Source organism: Amblyomma maculatum, chromosome 2 (genome assembly GCF_055883805.1).
Source record: "Amblyomma maculatum isolate TAMU_Amacu chromosome 2, ASM5588380v1, whole genome shotgun sequence".
NCBI lineage: Eukaryota > Metazoa > Arthropoda > Arachnida > Ixodida > Ixodidae > Amblyomma > Amblyomma maculatum.
The window spans coordinates 137514868-137533284 of NC_139345.1; the positions used below are offsets into that span (position 1 = coordinate 137514868).

The window sequence follows — 18417 nt, forward strand, 5'->3', positions numbered from 1 at the left end:
GCGGTTGTAAAAGTTTCGCTGTTCGCTTCCTGACTAGTTAAATCTTCAATACTAACACAATAGGTTTAGTGCATGAAAGGAATTTCGAGGCAGCATTGTGCGATGGTCTAAGCGTCCGGTGAGTATAAAAAGTTTGCTTTTAAAGTTTATCATGCGCTGGCACCGAGCAGTTTAGACTGCCATGCAAACCTACTAGGTAGCGAGTTTGAAAATGCATAGGCAAATAATAAAGAAATTCGGAGGGAGGACCACTATGTTTATTGATTGTTATACCTGCAATTTCCGAAGAAATTGCACTGAAAAATTTCACCCCATTTCGTCCAAACTTTCTCGGTTTATTCCTTCGAATATGCTCACATACAACGGTAAAACAGAATTTCAAGTTAAAAACCATGGGTTTACGTCGTTTGGGAAAATTACCATTTTTAGGATAATTACATTGGTTTGTTGCAGTTTGAGGAAATGGATTACAAATGGTGGGGAGTGAATAAGAGAAATTTAAAGGCCATGATTACCCTGGCGTCATAAAATTCTTGATCCTGGCATTATTCTGTATATCTAGGAAAGTATTCGTAAGAAAGGGTTGCAATTCTTTCTATGCAGTCAGAATGAAGCCCATTCTCGTCACTGTCTGTGCTTTGGCCTTCGTCGCCTGCAGCGGTAAGTTCAGTAAGCCGAATCGCTTATAACAAATAGAAAACTGTATATAATAAATTTCGTAAAATAAGACAGCCGGTTGTAAGCGCATGTGTAACCGAAATACAACGCTAAAAAGAAAGCGAAAATGTTTTTCTACAGATACGCTTCAGTAATGCTTTTTTTCTAAGAGATTCAGAAAGTAGCTTTTCACATTGCAGTCAAATAAGCTCGAGAAGCATTTCACAGAGCGTTAAATTTAAAATGCGCATCATTTCGCCGTGTCACTAAAGAGCCTTGGGAAGATTAGCATAGTCGACTCGATAGGATAGACAATAGTTTTACTCAAAAATTGTGCATTCTTGTAAGTTTTCGTGCACGATAAAAAAAAAGCCAGCTTCAGAAGTTGCATTGCTTTTTGAAAAAAATTGTCTCGGTCTCATAAGAGATGGCTAATTACCAAATATTTTCGGCATCAGTAACCTCACTAAAGTGTAGGCCACATTGCTGAAAGGTCGACACCTTAGTTAAGATTATGTAAACAACTTATTGAATAAACAATCCATTTTGTTCGCTGTCTATAAGAGGGCAGGCAAGCTTCATTGCTATTAGAGCTCATTTTTAGGCATTCGGTTCTCCAGCTGGCTGGCACAGCATTGAGCATGCCGCTTAAGTTGGAACAACAATTTTGTTTCTACAGCCTTGGCCTACACCGTTCCCAATGAAGAGGCGACGGCGTTGAACGCGGTCTTCGACAGCCACATGAAGGCGGCGGCTGCAGAAGCTGCCCTAGTGGGCGAGATCCTGCGCGAAGTGGCACGACAGCTGGAGGACGATGATATTGAAGCCGAGGTGAGAAAAGATGCAACGCAGCTCTGCAGCCGGATTTCATGGTGTCATGAACTTGGTGAATTGTATATGATGTCTATTCAATTAAATTATTTATAAGACGCCGAAGGTGGAGGGCATTTTAGCGTGATCGCTTTATTCACCGAAAACACCGGCGTCGCAAAAACTAAACTCTCTAAATCGTCCACGCAGAGAAGACATCGGAGATCGTGACGTCAAACAACCACATTTGAGAAGTTTTTATAGCGAAGGAAAAACATACTTACGGTAAGGAAAAAAGTCTTCAAGCCTCCTGAGTGGACAGCGACTGTTACATAAATTTTACAATGTATTCAAGGCATTGTTGCTCTAGAAAGCGGTGACCGGCAGGTTGCGGTTGACGTCTAGTGTGCAGCATATCGTCTAACGAAATGTTTGTGATTTCCTGAGCTACTCCAGTGTACAAACTATGAAGTTCCTGAACATCACGAACAGGTTTTGACATACAACTGTGTAATATTTGGAATTGTGCCCTAATTGGTGGCGGAACCGAAACTGAAACTGGCAGCAAAGTAAAAACAATCTCTTTGTACGGTTTCTTTCCCCTAAAAAGATTTGAACAATATTTGGTCCTGCTTAAAATAACAGTGATTATGCGATAGTCAAGCATCCTTCTTAGGTTAGAGAGCAAGAAATAATTTCGCTATAATTAGGCTAAAATAAGCATCTTAGGCTCTGCTAAGTGTGATGAAGCCCAATTAGGCATTGTGAAGTTTTTGTATTGCGGACAGGCATTCAAATTCTAATACACTGGTGTGTAATCTTAGAAGCATTTAGATTTAGCCAGGCTTTTTAGGCAAGCCTTAGCTAAGCCTTACACTTCAATTTAGCATGAAAGGCGTTTTGCACTCGTGTATGTTCAGGCGCGTTCAGACATCATTGCTTAAATTGTGCTTCGGCCGAATATATTAAGCATTTATTAGGCCTAATTAGTTTTGAGCTTGACGTTTGTCTGGTCATGGTGATAATGATCCGTCACAGCAAGTTGTAATAGTACAACCGTATATAACATAACGATGCGCTTGGCTGTTGCAAAAGCAGCATTCGATTAGGTGGACTTAAAGCTGGCGTAATTCATAGTGTTAGGCTAGAAGAGTTTTTGCACTAAAAGCTAGTTTTAGTTGAATTAGTCGTCAAGCTTCGAAAGCATAAAAATGCTGCTGTCTGTCGTGCTCTCATATATGGATGTGCTATAAAAAACGCAATATGAACGCGCTTCCATCCGCTAAGCCATCACAATATCCAAAGGGAAGTCCATGTTTCAACCGCACACCTGTACCACAAAAAAAAAAAAAAACCTAGTAAAATATGATTATCAAAATACCAGTGTACCGTGACAGGAATACTGCGGTTTCTACACGGCGCTCTTCTCTGGCCAAAATGACAAACATGTCTATCCAATGACAGCAATATTGGAGTGTTATTGATTTACCTTATTTCTTTAGCTTTCGCAGAACTTAGCAGGCATTTTATTGCACTTTGATTGACCTGGCGTCTAAAGCTAATGGCGGAGCATAAATATGACGTACATTGAATATCAAATCATAGTACATAACTGGCATGCAAGATATTAAAGAATAAGTGACACTAGCTGTAGCTTGTACATTGCGGTAAATAATGCGGTAAATACACTGAAATCAGTAAGCACTAACACCTCTTAAATCTTTTTATATCGCCCAGTGACGATACGATTAAGTAGTGAAAACAAAAGAAATATTTTCAAAAGAGCTAGCAGTCTCTTGCAACTGAAGCTAGAACTAAGCACTTGGGGAAAACAAGGATACAAATAGTATGAAAGAAAAGCTTGTTCTAAACAGTCTAGGAAGAGAACTTCAAGTTTGTGTAGCTGCGGTGCACAGCAGAATTAAAATGAATACACATAATTATGTAGGTAGTAATCTTTTGTTTCGTTTGTGTGATTGAATGTCCCAAAGCGACTCAGGCTATGAGAGACGCCGTAGTGGAGGACGCCGGAAATTTAGACCACCTGGGGTTCTTTAACGTGTACACACATCGCACAACACACGGGTGCCTTGCTTTTCGCCGGCATGGAAAAGCGGCCGCCGAGGCCGGGATTCGATCTCGCATCCTTGGGAACAGTAGCCGAGCGCCTTAACCACTGCGCCACCCCGGCGGGGTGGTAGTAATCTTTGATTCCGAAGAACGAAAGGGGAAAAATGAAATAGAATGAAGTGAAGAGGATTTGTCGGATAATCTCAGGTGATCATTACAGGGCTACCAATTCCCATCAAGAAACAAACGCAACCCTTTTACATTACCAATTACCAAAGTGAAATATGGAGGCTAGCTGAAATGGTTGAATTTTGATCAAAGTTGTGCGTAATTAATTACTACAAATCGATCACTTGCAACTCTACATTTTTGAGTAATTTTGTAATCAACTGACTACTTTTCAAAAAGAATCGCTATGTGTAATTCAGTTACTTTTCTCGGTAATCAAATAACAGTTATAATGTCTTCTAGCAGATAAACTACAGTGGCGAAGTGTCTGTCATCATGTGATTAAGTCAAGTTTCTCACGAGCGCGACGGTAAGCATGGCTGCCTCGAATGTTGCGCTCTCCGCTCTCTTTGTTCTTATGTAGGTTCTGCTGGAATCCGTGGCAATTTCCTGATTTGAAGCTAAATGGGTGGGCAGCGACGCCAAAGGCGGGTGGAGACACCTTGGAGACAAGGTGGAGACAAAACCAAACACACCTTGAGAGTGTTTGGTTTTGACATGTAGGGTTTCATTTGCCAAAGCAACTGAGGCCATGAGGAGTGCAGTAATGAAGAGCTTCGAAAATTTCCGCTCCCTCAAATTATTTAATGTGTCCTGAACAGGCACAATACATTGGCGCCTTGATTTTGCCTTTTTCGAAAAGCGGCTGCCACTGCCGAGATTCGATCTCTCTTCCCTAGGTTCAGCCGTCTAGCGCCCGTATCACTGAGCCACTGCGTCAGCTCATATAGGATTTAAAATGAGCCACCGAAGAATTACGTAACTACGAGTGGTTGAGCAAGGCCTTCGTACAGTTAACATTGCCCTTCGGGCCTTCTAGCGCTGAAATTTAGAAATTGCTTTGTCTAGCGGCTGATGTCTTCACGGTGAGACGTTGCCAAATCAGAGATGAGACGTTTGAAAAACAGTCTGAAAAATAACTTGGAGTAAAAAGAGTTGAAGCAGGCTGCACTAGGTTATAACTGTTTGATCGAGTTTGTGAAATGACACCAAAATTAAAAAAAAGTAACGCATTCGTAATAACTGCTAGTTTTTCGGGTGTAATTTACCGCGGCAATCACATACATTTCAAATGAATTAAATGTAGTTGTAAGGCGTTATTTTTGTAACGTTTGCAACACTGATTTTTAAGGGAGGATAACGGAGCGAGGTATAGAGAGGAAAATGGTGAGTATAACGTCAACAGAGTGGAGGCGAACAGATGAGGTAAAGTAAAAAAAAGAGGTTAACAAAAATTTTGTTTAAATTAAGAATAGCATATGCATGAGGAGGAACCACTGGAAGGCAAGAAGGCAAGTTGTCTCTTAGGATATAGAGTAACTTCCGAGAGAGGGAGAGTAACAGGAACCGAAAGAGAGCAAAATTGGTGGAATAGATTTGGAAGCTTGCTGGGTGACTTTGGCGAGAGCTGGTGCACTCTTGTCAGAGGACGCAGGTTGGAGAGGTGAATGATCGATGCATGAAAACGGAATATAATATAAAGTGTACCATTTCGGTAACCTATGCAAAGTCAAGTATCCGAGTATATTTTACAATGAAATTGCAAACCGTTTGGTGGCAGGGCCTGCTTTAGATCGTCCACGCTCCACGCCCCTGAAGGTATATATATATATATATATATATATATATATATATATATATATATATATATATATATATTTGGAGGTAGTGAGTTCGGTTCCCACCATCGGCACATTCCTTTCTTCTACTTTGTGTTTATTATCTTTTCCGTATACAGATTACATTACTATTTATGTGATTACCGAAGTAAAAATTAACAAAAAAAAGACAAAATATAATTCCCAGTGCTTTCCTTGGCCTCGCCGACTGTTGGCTTCTTTCCTTCATATATATGTATATATGTACACATGTACAAATAAACAAGCATTGTTCTCTTCTGAATTGAACATGATAATTTAAGGATGCCTAGAAGAGTCCTGCTATGGCAACCAATAATAGTTTGCTTTGTGTATGCATTTTTGGTAAAGGTCTATTTAGACAGGAAATACCTATATTTTAAAGGCACTATGAGCGTCCACATAGTGTGAAAAAGCTGCAAATCGTTCCGGAATCTTTGTCCGTGGTGTATCGACCATCGTTGGAACTTGGTTTAGCTAAAGAGTGAAAACATTAATTTCCGATAAAAACAAATTCTGTATTTCGTTTCACTTGCTTTAGTGGTGTGGCCCGCAGGTTAGGCTTTGTTGAGAGGAGTTCTCCTTCTAGAAATGTTACGAAATAGTCTCGCATCTGTACACGTGCAATTATTTCCTAGCCTGGCACAGCGTTAGGCAGCGTAAAATAAGAGCCCTCAAGTTTTTTTCTCGGTGAGGGTGGGGAGACCTATCTTATGCCCAAGACCTTAAATGAAATATCTCTCGATTTGTGGCTATGTGACTACAACCCTTACCGGAAAAAATAATTGCGGTGAAGTGCTTGCTTCGAGATGCTCTCTTCCTCTATTTTATTTTGAAACAAAAATATGTTATTACAGTTCCAAATTCTTTGGCAGTTTTCTTGGTAACATTTCCAATTTAGAGGGGCCAGTTTAAATGCTGATATTAAATACGTCGCCTCAAGTGCTGTTGCAAGTATTAGAGCCTATTATTCAGGCGAAATCATTCTTTGGCCTCTGTGTAGCGTGTACAGAGCCCGTGGACATACTGCGTCGGCAAAGCAGTCCGCTTGAAGAGTCAATCATTCGTTGTATGTAGTAGTACTAAATTTGGAATCCACATTCAAGTATGGCGGATTCGATTGTAACCTCCGAATCTAGGACGGGTCGACCCCACTATTTGGCCCCCTGAACCCCAAAAATTTCACCTCTTCAGAGTGGGACCCAAATTAATGTCTAACCTAAACCGAGTATTTCCATTGAGCAACGGAAAATAGAACTCATAGGAAAACTAGGCATCGAACTCGCGATTCTTTCACATTGTTGCTCGTAAGCACACTTAAGTGCTTCCCTGTAATTGTTTTATATTCGGCTGAAGCCAAAATATCTGCTTACTTCATCTAACACAAACAATGCTGTTTGTAAAAAGCTTCAGGTAAACACTTCGGTATGAAGGCAAGTCACGCTTTGCATCCGGGTAGATTTTAATATGTGCTTTAATATACTTTACACCAACAATTCGCTTCCGAATGAAATATTTAACTTGGTAAAGAGAGCATTTAAAGTAGCATATTAATAGAGCAGGGTATTTTAATACAATCATTTCTACATTTGACAGTTGCTTATACGAGTTTTTACAGAATTGGAAGTATACAAATCAGTACTATATCATGGGTGATATCTAATTAAAAGAGCGCAATTGATTGCTTGCAGTGCACCCAAGGCGTTGACGCAATATTTGCAATTACCGGTTTTAAAGCAACAAGATGCTGCAGAGACGGCTTCCAAATACAGAAAGTTGCATTTGCATCAGGCATTGCAGCAACACTTGTCTTATGCTGGCCAGTGGCGCGCAAAAGGCTCCGGGTTGCGTCTCCTCATAAAGAAACGATATATTTGAATACATAAACCTCACTTGTCTATCTAGGTGTCCGTAATCATACATATTTTTGTCTTTCTACAAATGTGCAATATTTTTCAGGGGGATGCGTACTTCTTCAAAGCGCTGTGGGAAAAGACAAAATCGGCCCTGACCAACGCAACGGTGAAAATTCAGGTAGCGGCGAAAGGTGCTTACAAAGAGGCCGCGCACCATATCAACTCTGCTGCGAAGGACGCTATCAAAATAGCCACCGAGAAGGCGCAGGAGATTCTCGCAGGGATACTCAGCAAACTTGGGGAAAATTACGCGCTAGATGATTCCGCAAACACCGTGGACGTCGTGAAGAACGCCTGCGCCTACATTGCACGAGTAGGACATAGGTTGGCGGAGCAGGGAGAATCTTTGCTGGAAACTGCAAAGCCACTGGAATAAAGTATGTTGTAAAAGAAAAGCAGAATGACAGAATTGGAGCTTCGCTAACTATTCATTTCACACTGGTACACAAATCAAGAGAGAAAACTCAGGGTAATGGCCCTGCCGTGGTGATGAAGTGGTTAGGACTCTCGATTACTGTGGCCAAGGATGCAATATGAAATCCTGGCCGCGGCGGCTGCTTTTCGGTGGAGGCGAAATGCAAAGCGCCCATGTGCTGTGCGATGTCAGTGCCGGCTTAAGAGCAAGAGTTGGTCGAAAGTCCCAGAGCCCTCCACTACTGCATCTCTCACGGCCTGAGTCGTTTTGAGGAGGTAAACCTTCTTAAACCAAAGCAAATCCGGTTAGTAATGGCTACCCTGACCTAGAACACATTCTGCTGGCGGGAACTGGGTAATGTTTTTCGACAGGCAGTTACCATTTTTCAATGAATTGCAATGTGAGCGGTTATGGCATCCATGTTGAAAGCTGACGTTTAAAGCATGCAGTAAGCGAGAACGAATTGTCTGCATCCTTAAAAACTTATATTACCAACATACTTACTGACTTCGACAAAGTAAGCTAGGAGCGATGTTCACTATGCCGGAGTGCTTTCAGATAAATAAGGGCTACGGTCCATAAAAAGGCCATCCGTTCGTCGTGGGAAATACAATCGCCGCAGACATCATGTTTTTCGCCACCTATAAAAAATCGCCCGTGGACCGCGGCGCCTTGTGGGCTCGGCGGCTGTGCCACTGCGCGGACAAGTAACCCTCTTGTCTTCGCCATGCAGGTTAGAAAATCATACTCTCTTTTTGCAAACAAATCGAGCAACTACTTCTTGATTCAGCTGCCGAGCCCGCAGTGTTGTACTTGTATTGTCGTTGAATGCTTTGCTGTTGTCCATTCATTGCTTATGCAATCCGGTGACATAGAAACTAACCCTGGTCCTGACACTGCCGCCATACTTGCAGAACTACAGAAACTAACATCGGGCCAAAGCACGTTAATCAGCGAAGTAAAAGACCTCAGCAGCAGGTTAGTAGCGACGGACAAATCGATCACCGAATTAAGTAAGCGCATTACCGAATTAGAAACCCACTATCAGGACCTCGCATCACTTAAAACAGAAGTTGAATCCATTAAGACTGATGCCGCCACGTCGGCGAGCCAAATCAGTAACCTCGAATCCGGAGTAGACGATGCCGAAAACCGGTCGCGCCGTAACAACCTGCTATTTTATGGCTTACCTGATACTAGCTCAAAGGAAGCGTCCTCTGAGTCTTAAGAACTGGTCACCCGTCTTTGCAGTGAAAATTTGGACATCACCATAGACCCAAAAGAAATAGAAAGAGCACATCGTCTTGGCCGTCACTCAAGAGAACGATGTCAACCCATTATCGTTAAATTCACTTTCCATAAGACAAAAGAATCCATCCTAAAAAACGCCCGAAACTAAAAGACACCGACTACAGCATAGGAGAAGACTTTTCACATTCTGTCCGTAAGGCACGCAAACATTTACTACGTTTCGCGAAAGAAACATCTGATAAGTACGCACTGCGCTTTAAAACACTGTACATAGGCCCCAAGCAGTATATATTCGACGACTTGACGGAAACGGTAAAAGAAGTGCCATAGCAATCACACTCTGCTCGCTCTAAAGCAACTCCCCGACAGCACACCCCCCGAACTAATCTTACCTTATCTGCAGTATTTACTAACATACGAAGGTTTTTACCGAAACGGGAAATCGTATCTAGTCTTGTCTTATCAACCAACAGCACCCTTCTCATTCTTACAGAAACATTGTTAACAGACAATATCAGTGATACCGAAATTTTAGCTGCGCTGCCCAACTTTAAAGTTTACCGTAAAGACCGGGAAATAGCCCGTGGCGGTGGCGTGCTCATAGCCGTACATCAGCAGTTTTCAGCATCCTTAATCAATGCAGATTCTAGGTTAGAGCTGCTATGGCTGCTCTCCCTATTGCAAAAACCAGCGCCACTGGGTGCCAGCGTCCCAGCGCCATACCTGATTATGGTCCCAGTATGACGCTGGAAACTGGGCGCACTGGGACGCGGCATACTGGGACGCTCCGCACTGGCGGCACTGTTCGCCCGGAGAAAAAAAGGCGTGGGATAAAAATTAAAAAAGTAAAAAGTAACGAAGCAAGTTAGGTACATAAAAAAACGAAAAGTAAAAAAAAAGAAAAAAATTGTGCTGGTACCAAGCGCGTCTCGAACCAAGTCCCTAGGCACATATCAATCACAAGCTAAGTACGCTAAGCACTCAGCCACGCCGAGAACTGGGTTTTCTTGAAACATTTTTGCATTATATGTCATGACCCGCATTTATAAGGTTGGGACTTCGTGTTTTGCAGTGTACAGGCCATTGCTATCGCTCTAACAATTGCAACTTCTTGATTATTTTAGCTTGCTGTCTGCTATCACGACTTGCAACTAATGTTCTGGGTGCCTATGCGCGCTATTTTGTGCACTGGAATCATTTTAACATGTGGAGTTTGACATCGCTGGCAAATTTACCAACGCCGGCTCTTGGGTGGTGCTTTGCTACCATGGGCGTAATTTTCGCTGAACACGGAGCTTTAGTAGAAGCCTTCAAGGAAAAAAGTGCGACTAAGCTTCAATACCGGCAAGCGCCGCAGCGATGACCCTAATTGCGTGTAACTAAACCTTATTTGTATGTAAACATTGCGGGAAGCGTTCCTATGACCGAGGGCTCGGCTGCTTGATACGCAGAGTAAGAAGGAGCGCAAAAGCTTGAGAAACACGTCAAATATTATGTATTATAAGCACTGTATGTTGTTGCTTTTTTTCTCATGGGCCCATCGCTCGGTTAAGTACTCTCTTCCTGGTTTTAGTTTTTTCTTTCTGCTGTTTATACTGGGCCGTGGTGCAGGCTACGCTCGCTTGCGATTGAGCCCGCATTGAACATTTTGGCAGTAATCATTGTGTTAGAGTGCCCTTAAGATCAGCTGTGAAGTTGGTTATGCATAGTAGCCCACATTATTCAATTCCAGCTTTAGTTGTGCGTTAATCGTCAGTGTGTCATGAGATCGAGGCGCGGCGGTCGTTGTCTCTCTCGAAACGCTCGAAACGACCTATCGAAACATGGAAACTCTGGAAAAAAGATACTGTCTTTGTTTTCTTACAAATGCGCAACGACTTCACAGCAAAAAGCGCTTGCTTGAACCATATTTTTCATATGCCCCCCGATGGTCGATTGAAAGTACGCTGTTGCCCTGTTGGCCCCTAAGGGATGCTACTCCGGCTGACGCCGCAGGCCGCACCGGCTATACTGGGGCACTGGAAACAGTGCGGCCCAGCGCACATACAGCGCTTCTCCCAGTGCATCGCGGATGTCAGCGACACACCCAGCGTCAAAAGTCTAATCCCAGCGTTTTTCTCCCATCGCACCAGTGCAGCCAGTGTCTTCCCGTTACTGCTCCAGTGAATATCGCAGAACTCAAGCGTGCCCAGAAGATCCAGTGCAAAACCAGCGCGAAAATCTTACTGGTTTCGCACTGGAGACGATGGTTTTTGCAATAGGGCTGCCACGCTGCCCCCCGAACTGTGCTGGTAGGAGTCTGTTACAGGCCACCGCAAAATGATCCGGACTTTTCCTACAAACTAAACAATGTGCTGAGTGAACTGACATCATCGTATCCTAACGCAGATATTGCTCGTTTTGGTGATTTCAATTTTCCCACTATTGACCGGCGTAACTACACCTCCATGACATATTCTTCAGAAGCAAAAAATTTTGTCGAGGTCTGTCTTAACTTCAACCTTACCCAGCTAATATTAGAGCCAACGCGCATTGCGCAGAATTCCGCCAACACTCTAGATCTGATATTAACCAACAGCCCTGACAGCGCAACAAGTATTACATACCTAAGGGAAATAAGTGATCATAAAGTCATTCATGCTACCTTCAGTTTTACACCCATGCTTCGTCAAGTTTCCAGGAAAACAATTCGTCTTTATGAAAGAGGTGATTTTCAAGCAATAAATTAAGAACTAACTGCTTTTTTTACAACTTATGGAACGGATTTCCACACAAAGACTCTTAACAAAAATTGGACGATTTTCAGGGACAAAGTTCACGAACTAACAAACAAGTACATTCCGGCAGCTAGTTTCCGTGCTAACCAGCAAAAACCGTGGTTTACTACGGCCCTGAAACGCCTGGAAAACAAGAAAAAGCGTCACTATCGGGCAGCAAAGCGGAACCCAAGCCAAGCATCATGGGAAAAGTACTACACTGCCGAATCTGATTACCTTGCTGCTATCCGCAACGCAAAACACGCCTTTTTCCACTCTGACTTGCCAAAAATGCTAATACACAACCCTAAAAAATTCTGGCACGTAGTAAACCCGAAGGATACACGTACAATTATTCTTACTAACGATATGGGTCAAACCACCAGCGATTGTGAATGTGCTGACATTTTCAATAGAGCCTTTTCAACTGATTTTGCGAAAGAGTGTGATTTACCTGCTAACACCCTTCATAAATTCCTTCACAGCGTCAACCATGGATCCAGTTTCTTTCTTCGCAGATGGTATATCATCTCGTATCGAAAACATCAAGCTAACGTCATCAGCCGGGATCGATGAAATTAACTCGAAATTTCTGAAAAATACTAAGCACATTTCCGCGGCCTACTTATCACTATTGTACTCTCAGTCTCACTCTTCAGGTAACATACCGCATGACTGGAAAGTGGGAAAGGTCGTCCCAATCTTCGAGTCCGGTAACAAAAACTCGCCCTTAAATTATCGACCCATTTCCCTAACAAGCATTCCTTGTAAAATCATGGAGCATGTAATTTATTCTCAAGTCATGAACTTTCTCGATTCCAACAATTTCTTTCATTCATCACAACATGGCTTCCGTAAAAACCTTTCCTGTGAGACACAACTGGCTACATTTGTTCATGACTTACATGCCAACCTTGACTGCAACCAACAGATTGATGCTATTTTTTTAGATTACGCAAAAGCCTTTGACAAAGTACCCCACCAGAGATTACTACTTAAGCTCTCTTACCTAAAAATTCACCCTAGCATTCTAAACTGGATTAAGGAATTTTTAACAAATCGAACCCAATTAGTCATAGTTAATAACGAATTTTCTGATTACATTCCAGTAACCTCAGGCGTCCCCCAAGGATCAGTGCTCGGACCGTTATTATTCTTAATATACATTAATGACTTGCCCCTTCACGTATCATGTCACATTCGTATGTTCGCAGATGATTGCGTCATTTATCGTACTATTAATAACTCTTCCCACCAAGAAGCCCTCCAGACTGACCTAACTAACGTTCAGAAATGGAGCGACCTGTGGATGATGACACTTAACCCTCAGAAATGCAAGATTGTATCCTTCACCCGTCGCACTAAACCATTTATTTTTTCGTACAATATAGCTCAAATCTCAATAGAAGCAGTTAACTCATTTAAGTACTTAGGAGTCACGCTATCTCATGATTTATCTTGGCGCACACATATTTCTAATGTAATATCATCCGCGAATAAAACACTAGGCTTTTTGAAACGCCACTTACGTCACGCTCCCCAACAAGTTAAACTCCTGGCTTACCAATCGCGAATCAGACCGAAACTAGAATATGCATCCCCCATATGGAATCCACATCAAATATACCTCATAAATGCCCTCGAATCCGTCCAGAACCATGCCACTAGATTCATCCACAATACCTATTCATAGCAAGTCAGCGTGTCGTCTTTAAAAGCAGAATCCGCCTTATCAACCCTTGTTATTCGTCGCCGCATTGCCAGCCTAAACCTGTTTCATAAGTTCTTTTACAGCACCCACGGTTACGCAGGCTATATCACAACACCAGCTCGCATATCGCATCGCACTGGTCACATTCTTCAAGTTGCCCGGCCTCGGACCCATACGACCACGTTCGCTGCCTCCTTCTTCCCCCGAGCAGCATTAGATTGGAACGGCCTTTCCCACAGCATCGCCGCTATCACCTGCCCATCCAACTTTTCCAAAGCACTAACAGATCATATTGTATGTTGAACCCACATGGCAACCATTGTACTTATTTTTTTTTGTATAATCTACCCCTTATGTAATACCCCCACGGGGGTCCTTAAGGTAATAAACTGAACTGAACTGAACTGAACTGAAGGGCAACTATATTAGATCACTGCGAAGGGCTGTCATTTACCACAAAGCCCGAGTTTGGCCCACAATAGCTAAGAATGAGTGGAGTGCAACGTTTTTCTCCCGCTTTTGGTGCGACAATTATCAGTGGCGGGCTCGTGGCATTCTGAGAATTGCGCAATTACGAACATAGGCAATGTTGAGGCTACCACACTAAAATGTTGCGTGTATCGACTTGATTTTAAGGGGGATGTTCGGGGCAATTAAGCACCGTTGAGATCTGCCATGAAAATTGAGATTCGTTGAAAAAGTCATGATGTCGCCGCCACGTGACCTCGCGCGGATAATATATACCCTGCAACGATCAAACCCCTCACTCAAAACCTTAACTCGCGGCAAAAAGCTTTGCTTGAAGGGGTAGATCAATGCAGAATGGCTTTCAGCATTAGCCTTTGCAATTGTCGCGTTTCAGAGCATATAGCTGATTGAGAATATTGCATAAGCGTGTGTTCATTTGATTCTTTTAAGCACTCCGCATATATATTGTTACGGGGGCAGTTCAGCTTGAGGTTGCAGAGAGCGGAGACGGGAGACACGGCTTTTGCACAACAGGCTTCTCCGGCAGACACCAGCCTACACTGCTAGAACGTCGTCGTCGTCTTCGCCAAAACTCCCGAGATTGTTCGTTCTCCTTCTTATGCGCATATTAGTGCATGCACCGCCTAACGTAACACTACCCCGCCGGCTGCAAAGCACCGTCCCGGTACTCACTACCGTCCAAATCAGGGTCCGTGTAGTGCGGTTTTAGGCGTGCAACATGGATCTTCTTAGTGCGTGGTGTAGAGGTATGGCGTGCGGGATGCAAGGGTGCAATTTCGTGTGTCACTAGAGTCACTTGTCGTAAAATACGGCAGATCCTGTATAACGGGGCAAAATGTTTTCCGAGATGCCAACGCGGCGAGCTTGGGTCCAAAGGAGCACGAGAGACCCGCAAGAATACTGGGTGTTGCAATGAAAGGAATCATAGCGACGTTTCTGGGAGTGCAGGGAGGCTACAAGTGTGTTGCGAGCAACAACGCGGGCAGCATCAGCTCGGGCTACGGCGTCATGAGCATATGAGCTGGCAGTGGCGACAGAAGGAAGCTGGCTGTCAAAAGAAAGCAGAGGTTCACGGCCGTATAGAATATAGAAGGGGGAGTAGCCGGTAGTGTCATGACGCGACGAATTGTATGCAAACGTCACAAACGGCAGCGTTATGTCCCAGTCGCGGTGGTCATCAGAAACGTACATAGACAGCATGCCAGTCAGTGTCCGGTTAAGGCGTTCGGTAAGCCAGTTCGTCTGTGGATGGTAGGCAGTCATGCAAAGATGACAAAAGTTGCACAACCGTAGGATTTCGTCCACTATACGCACAAGAAAGCAACGGCCACGGTCGGAGAGCAGTTGGCGGGGAGCTCCATGACGAGTACAACGTCTTTGAGGAGAAAAGCAGACATCAGTTGCACAACTGGTTGGTACCGCTCGTGTGACCGCGTAGCGTGTGGTGTAATTAGTGGCCACCGCAATCCATTCGTCCCCCTATGCGGACAGTGGAAAAGGCCCTAAAAGATCCAGACCCACTCGAGAAAATGGGTCTATGGGGATGTCGATCGGCTGCAGAAGTCCAGCTGGTAAACCTCATGGCTATTTCCGGCGTTGGCAGCGGTCACAAGCAGCCACGTAGCGGCGGACTGCGAGATATAGGCCTGGCCAAAAGAATCGACGGCGCACACTGTCGCATTTGCAAGAGACGCCTAGTTGACCTCCTATGGGCACGTCGTGAAGCTGTTCAAAGACGGCTGTGCATAGGGGCTGGGGGACTGGCGTGGAAATACAAGGAGCTGTGGTGAGAGGATTGAAAGCACCTCCACCAAGATGTTACGGGGGTTGTTCAGCTTGAGGTTGCAGAGAGCGGAGACGGGAGACGAGGCTTTCACACAACATGCCTTTCCTGCAGGCACCAGCCGACACTGCTGGAACGTCGTCGTCACCTTCGCCAAAACTTCCGAGATTCTTCTTTTTCCATCTTATGCGCATATTAGTACTTGCACCGCCTAACGTAACCATATTCTTTATTTACTTTACCATAAGGGCGGAAGCCTTAAGAGATAAGGTTGGGTTTGGGGGGTTAACGTCCTAAAGCGACCGAGGCTATCAGAGACGCCGTAGTGAAGAGCTCCGGAAACTTTGACTCCCTGGGGTTCGTTAACGTACACTGACATAACACTGCACACGGACTCTTTGATCTTCGCCTCCACCGAAAAGTGGCCGCAGAGGTAAGGATTAGACCTTATAGAGAAACCTGAGAAACCTGAGAAGCTGTGACAGATTTTCTGTTCTTGGGCTCCAAGATTATCTCGGAAGGAGACTGCAGCCATGAAATTAGGAGACGCCTCCTTCTGGGAAAGAGAGCAATGGTTAGCCTTGACCGCTTAGTAAAGAGCAGAGACATTAGTCTGCCAACCAAGATCCGTATAACTCGTGCTATGGTCTTTCCAGTTGTGATGTATGGATGCGAGAGTTGGACTGTGAAAAAGGCTGACCGCCGAAGAATTGACGCGTTTGAATTGTGGTGCTGGCGAAGACTCTTGAGAGTTCCTTGGACTGCCAGAAGATCAAATCAGGCAATATTGTCGACCATAAACCCTGACTGCTCATTGGAGGGTCAAATTCTGAAGTTAAAGCTCAGCTACTTTGGTCATCTGATGAGAAGAGAGGAGTCGCTGGAGAAAGATTTGATGTTGGGAAAGGTTGAGGGTCGCCGGAGAAGGGGTAGGCAGCGAACGCGTTGGTTAGATGGCATCCTCGAGGCACTGCAGATGAAGTTATGTGATGTTAGGAAGATAGTGAGCGACCGGAAAGCGTGGCGTGACATGGTCCATAGGGTCACGAAGAGTCGGACACGACTGAACGACTAAACTGAAACTGAACTGAACTATAAGCAATATAGCAAAATTTAACATAACAAACCAACCTCGACAAAGTATCGCAATTAATAATTATACCACATTAGATGAAGTAGGATTTTCATAACTGCAGGATTCTGGGATGTAATTGTTTTACTTTTAAGAAGCTACGGGTATTACAAGGTATTATTATGAACATGATAACAGCGATAGCCTAGGCTTACTATGCGTTGCCCAAAATTTGGCATTAAAGGTATATGAACACGTTGACGGGAATAATCGAGGCTACCGAAGCGGAGCAAAAACTTTTCTTCAGAGGCTTGTACTGAGCGATAAAACGATATTTTAAAAATCATCCAAAAGTAATTGTCTAATGCAGCTGTGATCAAAGTAGATTGCAGATACAAAAGCTACATCTTTCAACAATTTGTGTTTCTTGATTAACGTAAACGGTTAGGCTCTCATCGTCATAAACAATCGTTCCAAGGCACGCAGAATCTAACTTAAACGGAGGGCTTTTTCAACTTCACACTTCACATAGTTTTCAAAGGTTGCGTCCAGGACTGACTGTTCCTCAGATAGCACACTCGTAAAATCTAGGTAATAAGAGTTCACAGGTCACTCCAAACGGTGGAAGAATCAGGAGTATTCTGGAAATTTATCCGGACGCCTACTAATACTACCTCATTTTAGTAAGGCAGTTGCACTATCGATTTCGTGAAACGCGTCACTCTTGCAGTAGCAATTCAACACAATTATTTTAGAGAAACGCAATTATAACTATGCACCCGCTACCTCAATTTCTTCTTGTGCATTTTTTTTTCTGTGCGCTGTATTGTTTGGGATACTTTTTGACTGCGAAATTTCATTTTCTGAGATATAATTGTTTTTTGTATGTGATTTAATATTAATAGAACAGAGAGAAACGTTTCCTCTGAATTATACATTCAATCGATGAAAGCGGGTAACTAAGGTTAAGTAAAGTATCAATGGTAGTAAAAATTCCTAGAGCCCTCTACTATGGCGTCCTTGATAAACTGAGTCGACTTGGAACGGCAAACTCTATAAACCAAGTTAACCCAGACAACATCATCATCAACATCCCCAGCCCCACTATACCCACTGCAGGACAAAGACCTCTCCCAAATTCCTCCATTTAACCCGGTCTTGTGCGAACTGCATCCACTTGACCCCTGCACATTTCTTAATCTCATCCGCCCGCCTAATTTTCTGCCTTCCCCTGCTATGCTTTCTTCCCTTGGAATCCAGTTCGTTGCCCTAAGCGACCATTTTTTATCCTTTCTTCGCGCTACATGTCCTGCCCATACCCATTTCTTCTTATTGATTTCCATTAGAATGTCAGTGACTTGATTTATTTCTCTTACCCACTCTGTACGTTTCCTATCTCTTAACGTTATCCCTACCATTTTTCTTTCCATAGCCCTCTGCGCTGTTTTCAACTTTATTAGAACCCTCTTTTTGTTAGCTTCCACGTTTCAGCCCCATAGGTAAGTACAGGTAAGATACAACTTTTGTATACTTTCCTCTTGAGCGATACCGGTAAGCTGGTAGTCATAATCTGGGAGTTTTTGCCAAATGCGCTCCATCCTAGTCTTATTCTCCTTGTTATA

At 43.5% G+C, this 18417-nt stretch overlaps 1 protein-coding gene and 1 pseudogene across 1 annotated transcript; both read left to right on the forward strand.

Annotated features, from left to right (window-relative positions):
• The first annotated feature begins 608 nt into the window (after positions 1-608).
• Positions 609-7694, forward strand: LOC146200019 (uncharacterized). The gene is made up of 3 exons (XM_084592257.1): positions 609-660; positions 1337-1488; positions 7362-7694. The coding sequence occupies exons 1-3, from the start codon at positions 609-611 to the stop codon at positions 7692-7694; spliced, it is 537 nt and encodes a 178-aa protein (XP_084448383.1).
• Positions 7695-8460: 766 nt separating this feature from the next.
• LOC146200020 (uncharacterized) lies at positions 8461-9337 on the forward strand (annotated as a pseudogene).
• The last annotated feature ends 9080 nt before the right edge of the window (positions 9338-18417 follow it).